General features: G+C 46.9%; 1 protein-coding gene across 2 annotated transcripts in view; it reads left to right on the top strand.

Annotated features, from left to right (window-relative positions):
• The first annotated feature begins 2020 nt into the window (after nucleotides 1-2020).
• The window catches only part of cica (capicua transcriptional repressor a), a 30852-nt gene continuing 14976 nt past the window's right edge, over nucleotides 2021-17896 (top strand). For both annotated transcript variants that reach the window (XM_076754141.1, XM_076754140.1), the window contains exons 1-4: nucleotides 2021-2176; nucleotides 6024-9745; nucleotides 10170-10446; nucleotides 15852-15983. In XM_076754141.1, coding sequence (XP_076610256.1) covers nucleotides 6239-9745; nucleotides 10170-10446; nucleotides 15852-15983 — 3916 coding nt within the window. In that variant the 5' untranslated portion in view covers nucleotides 2021-2176; nucleotides 6024-6238. The remainder of the gene's footprint in view (nucleotides 2177-6023; nucleotides 9746-10169; nucleotides 10447-15851; nucleotides 15984-17896) is intronic.

The following is a 17896-nucleotide window of genomic DNA, read 5'->3' as shown; positions in this document are numbered from 1 at the left end:
ATTTCTGAATACACACTCGTCTACGGTGAATGAGCAGTCAGTTAGAGAGAGACAGAGACTGCAGTGCTTCACTATCAGGGGTGTGGGAGATGTCTGGAGATCCCACTCGCTCTGCACTTACATGTGTCTGCGTGTGTGTTTGAGGGGCATTTTCACAGATTTATGAGTCACAAGTTGTACATTTTACAGCCGTGACATGTGTACAGTAAATACATAAATGCTGAGCTTGTGTGTGTGTTTGTGTGTGTGTTTCCTGTGCACACTAAATACTGATAATAAACGTGTACTTTACTTTGTTGGTTGTGCAACAGTGCACGTCTGTATGTTTGCATTCTCAGAGAGGCTGTATAGTCTGCCCGTCTACACCAAAGTGTGTTTCTATGTGTTTGCTCACACAGGGCTAGGCGCAGTGTGTGCATGTGTATGTGTGTGTGTGCGCCTCAGTACACGTACAGCTTATGTAACGCCCAGGCATGTTCTAACTCCGCTGTGCCTGGTATGTGTGTGTAGGTGCTTGCTTGTATGCGTGTGCCCAGTTGTGTGTGATTGTGGTAAGTGTACCCGCTCGCCTGTGTGCTTGTGCGTATGTCTGTGTGCGTGTGTGTGTGCGCCAGCCAGACTGCAATGCCGCAACCAGCCATCTCTGTATCATCATTGACCAAACTCGCCATCTGTGCCTGTAAGCTATAGAAGCAGCACTTCGCACTGCTACACAGCAATTCACACATCATTAGTGTCTTATGAAATCACAGCGGGATGCCACTGTGTTGCTTGTGTGTGTGTGCATGTTTGTGTGCTGCACAAGCACATATATGTGTGTGAGGCATGTTTGCGTGTGTGCACTCATGCATGTTTAACTGTGTATTTTTCAGCCTGTTTGCATGTTGTATTCTTCAGTGTATTACAGCCTGTACCTGCTCGTACACATGCTCGCCTCCCAGCATACACACAGTGTCTGTGTGTGTGTGTGTGTGTGTGTGTGTGTGTGTGTGTGTGTGTGTGTGTGCGCGCGCGCACGCGCGCAGGGAGGCCCACAGTGTATATGGGTCACTCTCTTAGGAACCATAATCCCACGTTTGGACCAACTTACTCACTGGGGTTTCACTCTTCCTGTTTGGCCAAGCTGATGGCAACAAGCATAATGACCTCACCACAGCACTCGGTCATTGGCCTGCAGACCCCGAGCCTCTCAGCCAATCACACGCTGCTCTGGTGACGTACAGCCTCCAGCGGCTGCCCTGATTGGCCGGGGAGGCGGGACGAAGGGATGCTGTGCTGTTTAGAGCACCTCTGATTAGCTGGGCGGGAGAGAGAGAGAGGGAGAGAAGGAGTGAGTTTGTGAGAGGGATGGAGATGGAGAGAGCTGAAGAATTTGGGAGTTGGTGTTCTTTGTGGTCCCTCTGAAACTACACTTAACCTGTGGCTCACATGGACCACAGTGCAGACAGTGCACAGGGCAGGCATGCAGACAAATAAACAGCATTAAATAAATAGAGTTAACCAGGCTTATGGAAGCTGCTTGTGTTTTCTTTTGTGTGAGTTTAAGTTGTAATATATGACAGAGCTTGAGATCTGACATATGGATCTGTATTAAATTTGATGTCATGTCAGTGTTTTCTAGTCTACCGCAAGAAGTCAGGAAAGGACAGACGTCCTCGCAGCGGTGCACGCCCGTGATCATGTTTGTAGACAAATGAAGAGGGGATGAAAGAAAGAAAGACAGAGAAAGAGAGAAAGATTTCATTCCTGTCCTGCGTGCCTGTGTAAGTCACAGACATGCCCACAGAGGAGCCCCATTGGCCGCCGCAGCCTCGCTCTCCCAACAGCTGTTCTGTGTTTTCCCACACTGTGATTGGCCGTGGCACGCCGTCGATCAAATTTACTTTGACGTGCGGCTCCGCCCTCGCTCCCCTTCCGCGGGATCCTACTGGCTACTGTACGCGTTCGTGCTCCGCGATTGGCCGCACGGGCTGGTTGTCAAGGCTTTGGGGCTTCATTCACCATTTTGCGACTGTAGTGTAGAATGTACAGGGCAGTAGTTTTTCCTCCTTTTAAGTTGCTTTGCCGGAGAAACATGAACGGCCGCTAATTGGCAGCTGCGGACGACTGGCCACCCTGCCCTATTTTACCCGGCGGACTCAACAGAGGATCACACTGGGGTACTATATTAGCTCTGGTGAGTATAAGCTGCCCACAAATCTTTCTCCTGCAGCACTGCAGTGGGGCTTGTTGTGCTTTTGCCGAGCTGCTAACGTTGTTCATGTTTACTGTGGCCATAAACAGTATTAGCAGTTGAGCTGATCAGCATATTTTCCGATATCTGGGTGGCCCACGGAGACGAGTGGAGGGCGGATTGGGTGTCTTCTGTGAAAAAAAAGGGAGCGGTGCGGTTAGACACAGTGAGCTCGAAACTTTTCCACTAGAAATAAATTCAACGCCATAACTGCCGTTGGACTTCCGAGATCAACTGTTATTTTTCGTGCGTTGTGTCAGACCTCGAAAACTCCTCGCTTGTCATTCCTCCTCCTCTCTCGTACACTGACATATTTTCTTCCTCTTTTTCATGAATCAACGTGGCTGTTTGAATTCATGTGTTTTTAGGGGCTCGAGGGCCTTCTCCTTGGACTAGTTTGTGGCCACATACTGACACTTTCTCCGTCTTCTATCACGGTTGCACTCGTGCAAATGACGACGAGGGTCAGTACAAAGTTATCCGGGCAGCTTTAGCTGTATTTTCGTCCGGCTGTCACTTTCGGATGGGCCGAACAGCCGACTTTGTGGGCTGTTTTGTCGCTGTGTTGTGTCTGACTGAGGAGTGGATTCACAAAGTTAACGCGTTCATCTGTTTGGGACATTTCACAGTGTCATGCAGCGCGGGGAATATGGGCCGTATTACGTGGTATTAAGGGTCAATATGCCCGTTAAACCGGTTATTTCCCGGTGACAGTGAGTGGAGGATTTCCAAGCGGCCTTGTGTGTAGTTGAGGCCTGGTCGCTGCACGCCACGGCCTGCTGTGTTGTGGAGTAAAACTGGTAGTAATCGCGGTACTACGAGGGCTTGACACATACACGGTACTATCCAGCTAAACCAGAGGTGACGACATCACCTCCTGTAGTTTGCATTTTGTGCTCTGGGCCTCGTCTCGATAAAGTTAACAGCTGTTATCTACTCTGGATTATGATTATGTCAATATATTTATACACCCTGGCCTGTCGATTATAAACCACTGTAGTAATCCTGTTCTAGACTTTTGAAGAGGTGCTCTGCTAATGACAAAACTTTTTAATATCATGCAGTTTGGTTTGTGCCTCAGATATACATTTGAACAGGATTTAGCAGCACCTAGACACAGTATAACCAAGTGACAGTGAATTATTATTAGGGCATATATATTTTATATGCATTAGGCCCATATATTAAATGCATTAACATGAAATTAAAGCACTTATACTTGATTTAATAATACATTTGCTTGAGCTGTTTTTAGTTAGTCGTGTTTGAAAAAGTGTTGAACCCATGACTGAAACTTGGACAAAGTAAATTATATGTCCAGAAAAGCAGCGTTTTGTGTATTTTGTCACATCACGTGGCTTTTGTCAGCTCAGGCCTGCGTTCATGCTAAATGTTGTCACTGTGGCAGAATTTTAAACTTACATATAATACTAGTATGGAAAAACAAAGCTTGATGGCTCCTTTGATACCACAGCAAAAGGTTAGAAAAAAAAAGGTACACGAAATAGGATTTTGTTTTAATTTAATTAATTTTGAATTAACAATCTGCACATAGTTCTGGTACAGAAAAGGTCATTGAACATAGAATAACACATTTGTAGTAATGTTAATAGTAATGGTTGAGGACCGGCTGATTTTCATTCCCGTTGTTTCATCTGTGCAGCCTTGAGGTGAAAATCTGATTCTAGATCTGTTTTGTCTTTTAGCTTCGGTACTTTCGATACGATCAAATATGTAATTAACAGTAATTGTAATATGTGATATCAAAAAGTATTAAAGTATCAACACTTTAGTCAACTGTAGTCATGTTTACTATGTTTTCACGTTGAAATGACAAACAGGATAACGACTGTAATGCACATAAAACATGGTTGAACTTGTTACCTTGCTCTCTGTGTGTACCTGTGACACAGACCTACTATAGTTCCCATATGGGCTTCTTTGCCCCATATTTCACAGCGGGGAGTGTGAGTTGCATCAGTTTGTCTTTAAGCTGTTATCATTAGGCCCATGACTCTGACACCAGCTGTTGTACACAGTGCACTACTGAGTAAACACACGTAGCATACCTCTATCGTGACCAAGTAAGGCTGGCTGCCAAATAATTTTATGGTGGCTGCTCTATGGTTGTCTGTCCTAAATAGGGATTTACATAGAGCACACTGATGGCTGGGAGCTCTCTAGCTCTCTGTGTGCACTATCAACTATCATCACATAGATGTTTGCTGTGTGTGTGGCCTTGAGACAGGCGGCACTCATCTCTGAAAATGGATTTCTCTCTAGCCGATATGATGTGGCAGATATTAAAAGGACCTGAATGAATGCGAGCCTTCACAGACAAACAGGAAGGCAGCAAAAGGGAAAAGAGACAGGCAGACAGAGAGAAAGAGACTGGTGGGAGGATGGATGTAGAAACATGGACAGACAGGCAGACATGTAAGTTAGCAGACAGTCCAACAGTCACTGACAAGTAGGCATGGCTAGTGGTCGATGATAGACATCAATCTAGAAGGTTTTGACAGTGGATATCACAGATGACAGAGCATATAGGAGCTGTTTTGATTCAGCCTCTTATGCACTTGTTAACATCTCGCTGCCACTCGTAGCTGTGTGGCGACTCTTGTATTGGAAGAAATGAGGCAGAGCAGACAGCAGCTAGGACCTGAGGCATGTCCCGTGTGGATCAGCCACACAGCAAACAAACCAGTTAAATGACAACAGCCTCCCGTTCAACAAGTCAGCAAAATCAATCTGTTTTACTTTCTAAACGGAGGCAGAACTGTGAATGAGTCCAGTCCAGGATAGGAGGTATTCTGAATGACTGTGGCAAGGCTAAGAGAGATACTGAATGACTCTGGTGTGGAATAACAATTATGTGGAACAACTCTGCTTTTCTGGATGACTGCAGCACAAAATGAGGATAGAGACTAAGTGGAAGGAGAGGGAAGAAAGAGAGCGATGAGAGGTAGAAATCAATATTAGAGAGAGGAGAGAATGCATGCAGGGGATAAGAAAGAAAGTGTAATAGTAGCAAAGAGAGAGAGAGAGGGAGGAATAAAGTAACGGGAAGTTAGGTAATGGTCTTCCACAGGAAATGGAGTTTGTAGGGGCGGATTGACTCTGCTTTGAAATACATAGATAAAGGTCGCCACAGAGAGAGAGAGGGAGCGAGAGAGAGAGAAAGGGAGGGTTTCAGTATGCGAGCGAAGAAGGAATTCCCCCGCCTCTACTGGCCCGGCCAAGAAGTAGTGTGTGTGTGTGAGAGTGTGTGTGAGAGGAGTGCATGCAGAAGGGCTTGTCTGGGCAAATTGCAAAGTGCTTCTCATTATTTCCATACTGTGTTGTAAGTCGAAATTGTGTTTACCGTACAATATGGCCTCCTGTTTTCAGTATGTACCAGGTATGGATGCAGGCCTTGTGTAATGTGAGTAGAACCTGTTATGTAATGAATTAATGTGTAATGAATTTGTAGATGAGTCATGTTCATTACTACTCTCATACGACGGTGCATCATTTAACAGCGAATACATTTCTTAAAATTAATGTTTAACTGTTTCTTACCGTTTTTAATGACACCTGTGATCACAAGCCCCACTTTGCTGTGCTTTTATTTTGAGTTACTTTGATGTCACGTCAGTGTTTTCATATATCTTTGATTTTGATTCAGTTAGTCACTTTTGCTCTCGAAGCCACGCAGTAAGAAGCTATCTGGTGTAGTGAATGGGATTTGTGCATGTCTGAATGTGTTTGCTACATGAGTAACCCACAGTCCCTGTTCCCTTTCTTTCAGAGTCTCTGGAATAAGGTGGGCAAGTGCTGAAGTCGCGCAACCAAGACAAGACAGGATGAGAGAGAGAGGCCCCGGCAGAGGAGGAAAATAGAGAGAATAAAAAAGAGGGTGAAGAAGAAAAAAAACAAGCAGAGCAAGAGAGGAACGCCAAAGAGAATCTCTGGGATAAATAAATAAAAAGATTTGTTTGGAGAAAAGGCAAGCTTGATGAAAAGATGAAGCCGATAAAAAAGCAGGGCCGGCGCTCTCCTCCCTCCACCCGGGCCAAAGGGGGGAAGCGCCGCGGAGCGGGGGATGCCCCAGAAGGAGGGGAGAAGAGAGACTCAGATGAGAACAGAGACAGAAGCAGATCCCCACAAAACCGAACACCCTCCTCTTCTTTTTCTTCTAATTCACACTCAGATTCCTCCCAGGCGGACCCAGTCAGAGCACGGGACGCTTCGGAGGGGGAGGGGCTTCACAGAGATGGGCTGTCAGAGACGACAGTGTCGCTTGTGACAGATTCTGGGAAATTGTTGACATCCTCGGATGACAGATCAGGGAGGCCGGCTGTGAGCGGCAGCAGCCACAGCGACAGTGGTGGTAGCAGTTGTAGTAACAGTAGTACGCCAAGCGCCAACAACAGCCCAAACCCCGCCTCCAGCCGAAAAACGGCCACCTTCAAGGCCCGCGTTCCCAAGAAGAAGTACACCTCTGAACACTGCTCGTCTACTACTGGTAACCACAGCAACCCCTCCTCCAGCACACCCTCTCCTCTTCCTCTCAGCGGTGGGGTTATCAATCACGGGTCAACGGGTTCAGGAAGTGACATCAGTGTCTCGCACCCTGATGGCAACAGTCAGAGTAGGAGCCTGATGGACGACTTCCACAGCAGGGCTACTGGCAGGGAGGGAACTCAGGATAGCTCCCCAGGACCCCCTATCCTATCTCTGGGAGGGGAGAGGGAAAGGCCTGGAAGAGGTGAAGGGGTTAGAGATACAGAGGGAGTGTCACCCAGCCCGCTGCCGCGCTGCTCCTCAACAGACACCGCCAGCGAACACTCAGCTGACCTGGAGGTAGTCAGCGACACGCACACCCTCGCACAGATGCCTACACATGCACCACCCAGTCTCCCTGATGCACTGTCCGATGCCCTGGCCAAAGGGCTGAAGAATCAGCGTGTTCTCGCCCGCCAGCTCAGGAGGAGAAGTGATGAGGAGGGAGGAGGCGAAAGGAGGGACGAAGGGGGCAATTCAGACTTGGTGTTCCGGGCTGGGGTGGTGCGTAAGGTCAGTGGTGAATTTGGAAGCCTGGAGGTGCAACTGAATGGGGAGAAGATGCTGTGGCGTTACCCGTATCGACATGACAGCCCCCCGGGGGTGGTGGACATAATACTAGATGCCCCACCGCCTGGTGTCCATCCAATACCTATTGGCACCCGTGTCTGCGTCCCATTTGGCAATGAGGAGGGCAACGAGGGCCAGTGGCAGTGGTACCGAGAAGGTGTAGTGACCCAGGTGGATACACACCCGGCAGTGGCCAATCGCTACCGTGTCCTGCTGTCTGAGGAAAAATCTCACTCTGTGGATGAGGAAGAGGATGGCAGAGGGACAGGGGGTGCTACCCAGGCAGTGTGGGTCTCCCGACAAACACTCCGACTTCTGGTGCCACCTTGGGACCTGGATCTGCCATCTGGAGGAGGACGAGATGGAGAAGAGGGGCTCAGAGATAAAGAAAGGGAGCGGGAGGACAGGGAGGAGATTGACGTGGAGCAGGAGGTCTGTCGTTTGAGTCGGGGGATGACACCTGGCGTGGGGTCAGTGTTGGGGAGAGGAATTCCCTACCCAGGCATGGTCCCTGTCTCCTCCACGTCAGGCCACAACATCACCTCCCCAGTAACCCCAGCATCGGTCCTCACTCTCGCTCCTGGCCGAGAGTGGGAAATTGAGAAAGACTTGGAGAGGGAGAGGGACCTCCAGAGAAAACAGGATAGAGAGAGGGAAAGAGAGCGAGAAAGGGAGAACAGTACAAAGCAGCAGCATCAACAGCAGCAGCTTCACGCGTACATGCCACTCACCCCTGAAGAAGACATGGAGGTGTCCCACTTTAACATGGTCCCAATGGGGGCAATCATACCTGGGGCCAAACCAATGGCAGTTCCCCAACACCGCCACATTGTCTCAAAGCCCCCGCCTGGCTACCTCAACCCCCACCTGTCTGTGGTGCGGGGCATCGGGATCCCCCCTGCACACCTGGCATTGAACCCCCACCCGCCTCCTTCACCTGTCCTTTTAGGCCTTGACCCAGCAGCAGCAGCTGCCGGTGCTGTCATTACCACCCCCCAGCTCCCTCCACTCCCTCCCATCTCCTCTTCCACCGCATCCTCTTCCAGAATAGACAAGGCCTCAGGAGGAGGTTCTTCCAGTGCAGGAGGTGGTGGCGGTGGATCTGGATCAGGTTCGACTTCCTCCTCATCCTCACGTTCCCGCACCCCACTGACAGCTGCCCAGCAAAAGTACAAGAAGGGAGATGTGGTGTGCACACCGACAGGCATCCGGAAGAAGTTCAATGGGAAGCAGTGGAGGAGGCTGTGCTCCAGAGAGGGCTGCTCTAAAGAGTCCCAGCGCCGAGGATACTGCTCCAGACACCTCTCAATGAGGACTAAGGAGATGGAAGCCAGTGGAGGCAGCCGGGAACGGGGTGGAGCCAGCAGCACAGGGACCCTGACGCCGTCTGATCTCCGACTGAGCGGTGGGAGAGCCAGCTCAGACTTTGACTGGGATGAGACATCACGGGAAAGCAGCGAAGCCAGCAGCCGTGGCGGAGACTCCCGCCCCCGCTTGGTCCTGCCCTCTCTGCTCCCCCAGGACCTCTCGCGTTTCGACTTTGACGAGTGTGAAGCAGCGACAATGCTGGTCTCCCTGGGGGGCTCCCGCTCAGGCACGCCCTCATTCTCACCCATCTCCAACCAGTCGCCCTTCTCCCCTACCCCATCACCCTCACCCTCTCCACTCTTTGGCTTTCGGCCTGCCAATTTCAGCCCCATTACTGCTCCCGCCTCACTTACTCCACGCCGCCATCGCCAGCTTAGCGGCACTAAGATGGGCACTCCGGGTGCTGAGCGAGAGCGCCACCTGTCAGGGATCGTGCCCACTTTTCAGACCAACCTCACTTTCACAGTCCCCATGAGCCCCAGCAAGAGGAAGCTCGACACCCACCCACCTCCTCCACTGCCAGCAGTCCACGACTGCCAAACCAAACCTGAGCAACAGCAGCTGGTGGGCATGGGGGGAGGGTTGATGGGAGACCCAATCCTGGGCCACAACCCTGCCGCCTTTAGAGTCCTCTCGCCACAGAGTCAGCCCACAACTCCTTCCTCACTTTCCTTTCCCCGACCCCGTAGTGCCACCAGCAGGCCACCGTCCTCCGCTGCCTCCACGCCTCCACCCATGCTGGTCTCTCCCACTCCTCCCTCCCCACTGCCCCAGGAACCCTCCCCGCGCCGCATCGTGCCCCTCCGTGATTCTCCAGTCATCGTACGCAACCCAGATGTTCCCTTGGCCAAGTTCTCTGATGGCCCATTAGGAAGGAGAGAGAGAAGCAGGTCCAGAGAGCACAGCCAGCCCCAACACACAGCTCCCCCAGGCCTTCAGGTCCCCGTCCCCATCAACGGGGCCACCACCAATGGTGCGGTTCTCCTGCGCAACCCCACATCAACACTTGTTCTCGTCACCTCCAGCTCGGTAAGAAAGTGTTGTTTTTGTGCTATATGATTATGTACAATATAAGGATGGAGATAAAACCTCACAATATGTGGAATTTTATCTTTTGATAGCAATATTATATCATAGTTTCTTCTGTATAGCAGTGGTGCAGCAAAGTGATATCTTTATTAGCTCATTGTATTTAATATCACCCAACCCGAGTACAGTATGTGTTAAGTGGGTGGCTTTCATGAGCCCTGGGCACTGAAAAATGTCCCTTGAATCTACTGAATAGTATTACATATTTTCAGTTTAAAGACTACTTTTTTGATGATACAGGCTGATCTTGTAGAAGTCTCTGTCTACACAGATTCACAATGTTGGTTTGATATTGTAACATGGACGAACTGTAAGCTCTATAATTTTGTCAGTAACTTAAAATCACTTTGATGTCTCCTCCCAGTCCCTGACTCCATCCACAGTGGGCCACACTGCCCTGTCCAGCCCCTCCATTCCGGGGTCAATGCCCACTTCATCGGGCTCAGTCCTGTCCTCCTCTGGTTCTGGAGGCAGGGAGAGGGAGAGGAAACCTGAGGGACACCAGGATGCCTCTGGAGGGGCGCTGCCACAGCCAGTCGCCTGTCACCCAACGCCAACTGCCCTGCTGCCGCTCATACTGCCAGCTGAGTCGCCTCACCCTGCTCCACGCAAGCAAATCATCATGGGCCGCCCAGGGACTGGTAAGGAAGGATGGGGAGGGGTTGTGAGAGATCATCATGGCGCTGTGGCTTTGTTCGCGTCGGATACAAATTCTGCTGAGCCACACTGCCATAATGTAAAGTAGGAAGCAAGGGATGTGCAGGCAGAAGCTTATGTACCCTAGCCTAGTACGTCTCGCTTTCATTATCTCTCTAGGGTTACGGGAGTGTCATCAGAGTGCGATGGCTATGACTCACATACACGTTACTATTGTTTGCTTGCAGTGTAAGAAAGTAACCACACTCACATCATGTTTTTGTCCCCTTGGTTTGCCTTTTGAGGGCATTTTGACCTTTTATAGGAGTGTTTTCATTGAGGTTTTAATTAATATTTAGTTGGTGAGTATGTGGGAGATAACTCAGTTTTCACTTTTTTTATATATATTATGATGCACCATAATGAGCAAAGTAAGAACATGAGAAGGGATTCTGCTGCTTTGGGCTGCATACTCTGCAAACAATTGCTTCAGTGGCTCCCATAAAATCAGCTGCAGTGGACACTGAGGGAAAGTAGTTACATGCATGCATATTTTCTGACAACAAAAATTTGTTGGCATTGTACAACATTCATTTGTGACCCCTCTTCAGTCCATTTCAGCTGCTGCACATAGATTTAGTTCTAGGGAGTGTGATATATTCTGTTTATTTTCCGTATGGTTATCATTACCTTCATGAATCAAACCACCAGCTAACTCCCTGAAATATAAGGTGGACTGTAAATGTCAGACAGAGCACAGTGGGGTGACGTTATCCTCATCCGAACCTTCTTTTCCTCTTTCTTATTGTCTCTTTCAAAGTATGTATTTTGCCAAAAGTCACTTGTGAAAATATTTTGTCAGCTTTGTGTGCACACTGTTGCATATAAGAAAACTGGCCAGTGAGAAATACAGTAGAAGTGTTTGGGTTAATCATATACTGTGTGCTTGTTTCCATGCCAACCCTGCGATATTACAGCCAAAACTCACAAATGGTACTTTGAATATAGAAAGATAGTTTCCATCTGAAGTGCACGATTTCTCATTTTGTGTCATTTGAACACAATGCTTTCTAAATCTGAAAACTGAAAGTCTAATAAATGTACAGGAATTTGTCTTAGTGCAGAGAGATATTGGCAATGTATATATTGTTCTGTTTCAGATAGATAGATAGATATATAGCTGCAGCTACATATATAGCCACATATATATAGCTGCGGTTAGTTTGAAGCCGCTGAGTGTCAGAAGGAGCATTGATATCATGAGGATTTTTCAATTCTTGGTTCATGAACGTTTATTAAATTATAATTTCTGGACTTGTGGTGCAGATGACTTGAGAGTGAAAACTTAGGTGTGAAGATAAGGGAAAAGATTTGGCCTATCAGTCGTTCATGCAGCCTCCCAGACCTGCTGCTCGTTGTGTGACTCAGTGTGTGTAGTGTCACAGTTACTGAGTGTGCATGTGCGGGGGGTGTCGCCCTGTTCGTATTTACACATGTGCGTGTGTGAGAGAGAGATAAGGGGTGTTTCACAGAAACTTGAAAGGATATTGACATGTCTAGACATGCAAGACTGAGAGCAAGAGTGCAGAGAGCAACAAGGACATTCACACCTCCTCCTCCACCCTACACACACACACACACACACGCACGCATGCACACACACACACACACACACACACACACACACACACGTGTGCACACACACACACACACACTCTCTCCTCTCAGTGTTCCAGACAATCAACAGCCTCAGACAGGGCATCAAGGGCAGGTCCGGCGTGATGTGAATGTGTTTCATCACTCTCAGCAGAAAAAGGAGTAATTGTATTGGTGGCGTGTTGTCATGGATACGCCGTTTCCACCGGTAGAATTAGCGCAGTAAAGCGTTGAGGCCTGAGCTGATTACCGGAGCGGGCTTTTATTTCTCTCTCCCTCTCACATCCCTCGCACTGCTGCTAACAGCCACCTGCCTCTGTAGCGTAACGTTTCCTCCGCCATACATTTTTAAAAGCACCTGGAGCCACAGCGGGCCCAGAAACAAACACAGGCAGAAGGCGGTGGGGGCCCCACGGCTGAGATCGCGCCTATATATAGCCCAGCTCAAGTGCAGCTGCATTAGCATCGCAAGTTTCATTACTGTTCGTGCATCTGCAGCCTTCGGTGGAGAAGAAGTGGAGAGGTCCCATCTTGTTACACAAGCAGAGGAACTTGATTATTGCTTTTGCACCTGCAGTGGCAGTAATGTGTCATCACAGGACAGGTGGAAGTCTGCAGTTGAGCTGCCTGATTTTCCCACCTTGAAGACAGCTGTTCAACCTGTCAGGTGTATTTCTTCACCACTACTGCCTCCCGCTAGTCATCATTCAAGTAGACCATATTTTTCACAACTCACCGCCGTCAGTGCCCCCCTGTAATATTCACGCCTCATGACTTCAGGGTGTCAGCAGGTCCATTAAAAGTTTACTGCCAGCCCATCTCATCAAAAGTCCAAAATCAGCCATGTGTTCGTCTGTCTCTCACTCACCCAGCCACAGCTGGACACTGTAGTTTTTAGCAAATGCCACTCAAACAGGAGTAAATAGTGTATTGACTGAGAACTATTTTCAGTGGTGGATTAATACACATTTGGTGTTCTTGTGGGTAGTTACAGGAGGAGGATGGTGTATGTCGGAATAAAAGTTCCCCTCTTCATGGCAAGTCCAACAGTGTGTGATGTGTTTGTAGGAGTTTTTGGATAATAATGGAGCTCTATGGCAGAGGAATAAGGTACATCAGGCTTTGGCTCAAACACATTTCCTGTCTGTGATCTGTTCATTGTCTTGATTTATTGATGATATGATATTGAAACTCTTGTCACCAGCTCCAGGTTTATTTTCATTGATTTTGTTTTCATTTGAATTGTTTCACAGTCATATTTGGTTGAGGCAGAGCTGTAAAAGAAAGGCAGACCACATCAGTGTTATGTGTAGTTTTACCACAGCTGTGGATGGAAACAGTGCCAGATGTTGATTTTGCCCTTTCAGCAGGTCAGTCTGACTTTCTGACTGTCGTGTGTGTTCACTGTGACAATGATAGGGTTCGTACAGTATCGATCCTATAAAACTTCACCTCACAAAGAATGAATGATGAACATGAACAACGATTTATATCAGAAGTTTCAGAATAATTTTTAGAAATAATTTGATGTAGTTTTTATCTCCTCCACTAAAAACATCTGGCGGGCCTAATTGATCCTCATGGCAGGCCAACTTTATGTCATCGATGCTTTTTCTGGTCTTGCCCACTTTAAGAAAACAGCATCTGGAGTGTCAAACATTTGAATAAGCCTCGTTTCCTCAGCCGAAGTTGTTTATGCAAAGAGGAGCATAAACTGGCAGTAAGAAGTGAAAAGTGCAAAGGTCAGAGCGCAGTCGTAATGATCATGTGACACCACAATCAGTATTCAAAGGAGAACCTCTTGAACCAGCAGTACATCTAGGACATATTTACATTTTCTTCATCACCTTCTTGCTCAGCAGTATCTGGATCTCCATTTTAGATGAGCACTGGCCAGAGAATGGTTCAGTTATAAATAGACCATTTGAATACTTTATTATAAAATTATTAATGGAAACGGAAACTGGACATTGCAGTGCTGCAGTAGAGTTCATAGCCGGTTTATTTCCACTAAGCTATACCCATATGTGGAATACCGCAGTCTGAAGATGAAACTCTTTAAAGCTCAGTCTGCTGAGGCTGAAATATTTCTTTTATAAATGTACAGACACAGAGTTGCTGCTGATAACTCCATTAACTATTCCTCTGATTCCCAAAATAGAAATATCTAAAACGCAGCAGTGGTGGCATCAGTAGTTATAGTTGTGGCTGTTTTTGTTGCTTTACTTGTAGCAGTAGTAGTAATGGTGGTAATACAGTGATAGTGGTGGTAGTATTAGCAGTAGTGGAGCTTGCAGTGGTATATATGAACATGTATTAAAACGATGGTTTGGGTTTTTTGAAGTGGGGTTATATGAGGTGCTTATCAATAATCGGGGCAGCATATTTAGCCACCAAGAAAAGGCCCATCTAAAATAATCAATGTCAGTTTAAGTGTCAGTTTTGAATATTTTCAGCACTTTACTTTGCCATCAGACAGCTCTTTCCTTTGGCTCTATGTTTTCTCCGTTTTGTCCAACCATAAACAACAAACTGGTAAGCCAGATAGACACTGGCTGAAGAGCACTGCTGTGCTCAACCATCAGGTACTTCAGCGCTAAATACATACAAATAAATGAAACGACTCAAGAAATGCAGTTTCCAGAGGAGGTTCCCCTCCGTCTGTGTCAGCCCGTCCATCCTCTGTGCGCTCTGCCTCACAGAGGTCTCCACAGGGGACAGCATTTCGTCACTGCTGTCATAATCGCTCATTTTTTTTTCTTCTGTTTGTTGCCTCTTCCATAAACTGCAGAAAGTCTGACCCCGTGGCGTAATACAGCGCGAGGCACAGCTGCACTTAGGCGTAGGAATGCGGACGTTCTACGGTTGAGAAAATGTAGCGCCGAGGGAAAGAGCTGTCTGACGGAAAATATTGTAAATACAATTATAGTGTACACTTAGCTGATATAGATTTTAAGTGGGCCTTTTTTTAGGTGCTGCTGTCACTATGGGCCCCTCCCCACGCCCACCGCTTTTTGTTTTAGTAACTTTATGGGCCCTCCTCACATGAAGGCCCTGTATACTTTGTGATAACATAATAACTCATAAATAGATACATGTTTTTCATTGGACAACAACTCTTTGAAGAGTCCTGTCTGATCTAATGTAAAAGTGTTCTTTAATTTATCATCATTTTAATTACTTTACATGCGGTTTTGATCTGTATGAGGAAAATACTTATATTTATACTGTAATTTTGCTTGTAACCATATGACCCATTTCTTAAAAGTAGAAATAGCGTCGTGTACAAGTAAAACCTGCAGTCCTTCTTGGCTTGAAATGGTTCCCGCTGCAGAGACCATTGAGTTCAGAATCTGGAGCTCGGCAGCAGTGTGGCGGCCGTCTAGACAGAGTAGTCTGTAGTCTGGAATCTCTGTGGATAAAATAACAGGTTCCCTCATCACATCACACACCACATGACCCCTCAACTCTCATTATCCTGAGGGATGGTCACTGTGCATGTGTGTGTTGGAGAGGGGGGCAGAGTAGGTGACTGAATACACAACTCCATTCATGGTCTTCAGTCTCTGGCAGTTTCTATGAAAGTGTAGTTTTTAGTAGCGCTTTAGCTCATCGCTGGCTGACTATCACGTAGGATTTCACATGCTGCCAGAGGGCAGAGCACTACCTTCTGTCCACGGTCCATGATACTGAGATGGATAAACATGATGACATTTCACTTTTTCTCTCTCCCTCTCCCTTCGTGTTCCCACAGTTTGGACGAACGTGGAGCCTCGGTCGGTGCCAGTGTTCCCTTGGCATTCGCTCGTCCCTTTCCTGGAGCCCAGCCAATCAGGAGCGGCTGCCCAGCCTGCTGATGGCCAACAGCTTGTCAATCAGAGCAAAGGTAGCAGATGACCCCACTCCTTCTCTCTGGACGTGATATCATGACTTGTTCACCTAGAGAAGGGACACAGATGGCTAATTTCACTGCTTGTACCCAAATATATATACAACTATATACTCAAAGTATTTCCCATAATGTAATAATCATAACAGGAAATACTATGTGGAGCTGTGTTTCTCAAGTACTGACTGCCAAAACACTCCAGTACACAGCCAGTACAAATGTTGGTAAGGCACACCAGCAGCCAAGTCAGTGTTTCCTAAAACAGTTGCAAGTGAATTGCAAATCAGCACAGTTGGTGTTCACACCAATATAGTTCCAGTAACATTGTTGATAACACTATTTATTGACTGCAGGGCTAAAATTTATTCAGAGACTAATTTTGACTGGTGGGGATGGTCAGTAATCCAAAGGCATTTCCTTTTCCACAGAGCTTGATGAGGCTTCTTTTTAGGTGTTTAAGTAATCTTTTCTATCTGTTTGAGGGCTGCAGCTATTCATTAGTTGTTCAGTCTATGAAATGTCAGCCGAAAGTGGTCGAAATTTCTCAGAGCCCAAGGTCGCATCTTAAAATGCTCGTTTTGTCCAAACAGCCATCTAAAACACAAAAGATATTCGATTTGCTGATATATGTGACAAAGAAAAGCAGCAATCATCGCATCTCAGAGACCGGAGCCAGTGAACTGACGATTCATTTTCTGTCTGAAAACTGACAAATCATTTCAGGTGTGGACTGCTCAATAAAACTGCTTATGTTTTGGGAAACTGTAACACTTCAGTCTCAAAAAACAGTTTCATATTTTAGGATGCATGAGCATAAAAGAGAAAAACAACTTTATGGGCTCTAAGAAGAGAAATCCTCGAGCAAATGTAGGACTGGATTAACTGGAGAAATGGATTAAACCTTGTCTTTATGTGAGCTAATGTAAATGGCAAATGTTAGCATGTCTGGCTACCTTGCTTACCACAGTAGTAAGCCAGCTGAATGCAAAGGCAGTGGGCATGTTGTGAGATTTCTACATCATTTTGTGGTGATACAGGTTATATTAGGGAAATACCCGTTCAGGACCGACACTTCCACTGGTTGTGGTCTGTGAGCAGAAACGTATCTGCATCAGAATCGTAGCAGCTCAGTCCTGTTCTTTGTTTTGGGGAAGTTCACACTCCACCAACCCCTGTCAAACCTGCATTAGATACTGTTGCATTGGTCAAACTCAGGGCTCATTCCTCATATCCTCAAATCCTTCTCTCTTGTAAAAGTGAAATTACGAACAATAAACCACAGCCTCAACTAACCACTGTACGGCTTGTCCAAGCACGCTTTTCCTCTGTAGTAAACATCCAGTCAACTCAAGGGACGTTAGAGCGAGTAGCATTTTGATTAGCCTACATTTTATTATTTTTACATATTATTTTTAATAGCATGCTATGGGTCAAAGTAGCTCTGCTATGAGATAGACAAACAATGCCGCTCCTTTGAATACATTACATGGACCAGCAGCTGGTGAGGATGCTGATGATACGCCTGGAACACAGAGCTTTAGCCTCAGTCTGTTAGCATTATATGTGCAGCCATCAAGTGCATATTTAAAGCCTCTTTACAGGTTCTTGTTTTAAAATGTGTCACATGGAAATATCAGCTGGAGACGGACTTCTCGGCTGACTCACAGAGTTTAAGCATTAGCATTAGCTTAAGTTAGCTAGTGTTTCAAAACTTACTATGAATTTCAATGCTAAATCTGCCACCACTATAACCATCCTTCGACTCTGTATGAAGTATTCTTCTTACTACTGCTATGGATTATGACAGCGCTCCTCACACCTCCACAGTCAGTTGGCCGGCACAGAGCTGTCCATCAACAAGCTGCATGTAGGACAGCTCTGCATTTACACATATGGCACTGTTACTTACT

This window comes from Chaetodon auriga, chromosome 17, assembly GCF_051107435.1.
Source record: "Chaetodon auriga isolate fChaAug3 chromosome 17, fChaAug3.hap1, whole genome shotgun sequence".
Lineage (NCBI taxonomy): Eukaryota > Metazoa > Chordata > Actinopteri > Chaetodontiformes > Chaetodontidae > Chaetodon > Chaetodon auriga.
Note: the sequence above shows the minus strand (reverse complement) of the source record. Positions and strands in the feature narration are given on the sequence as shown.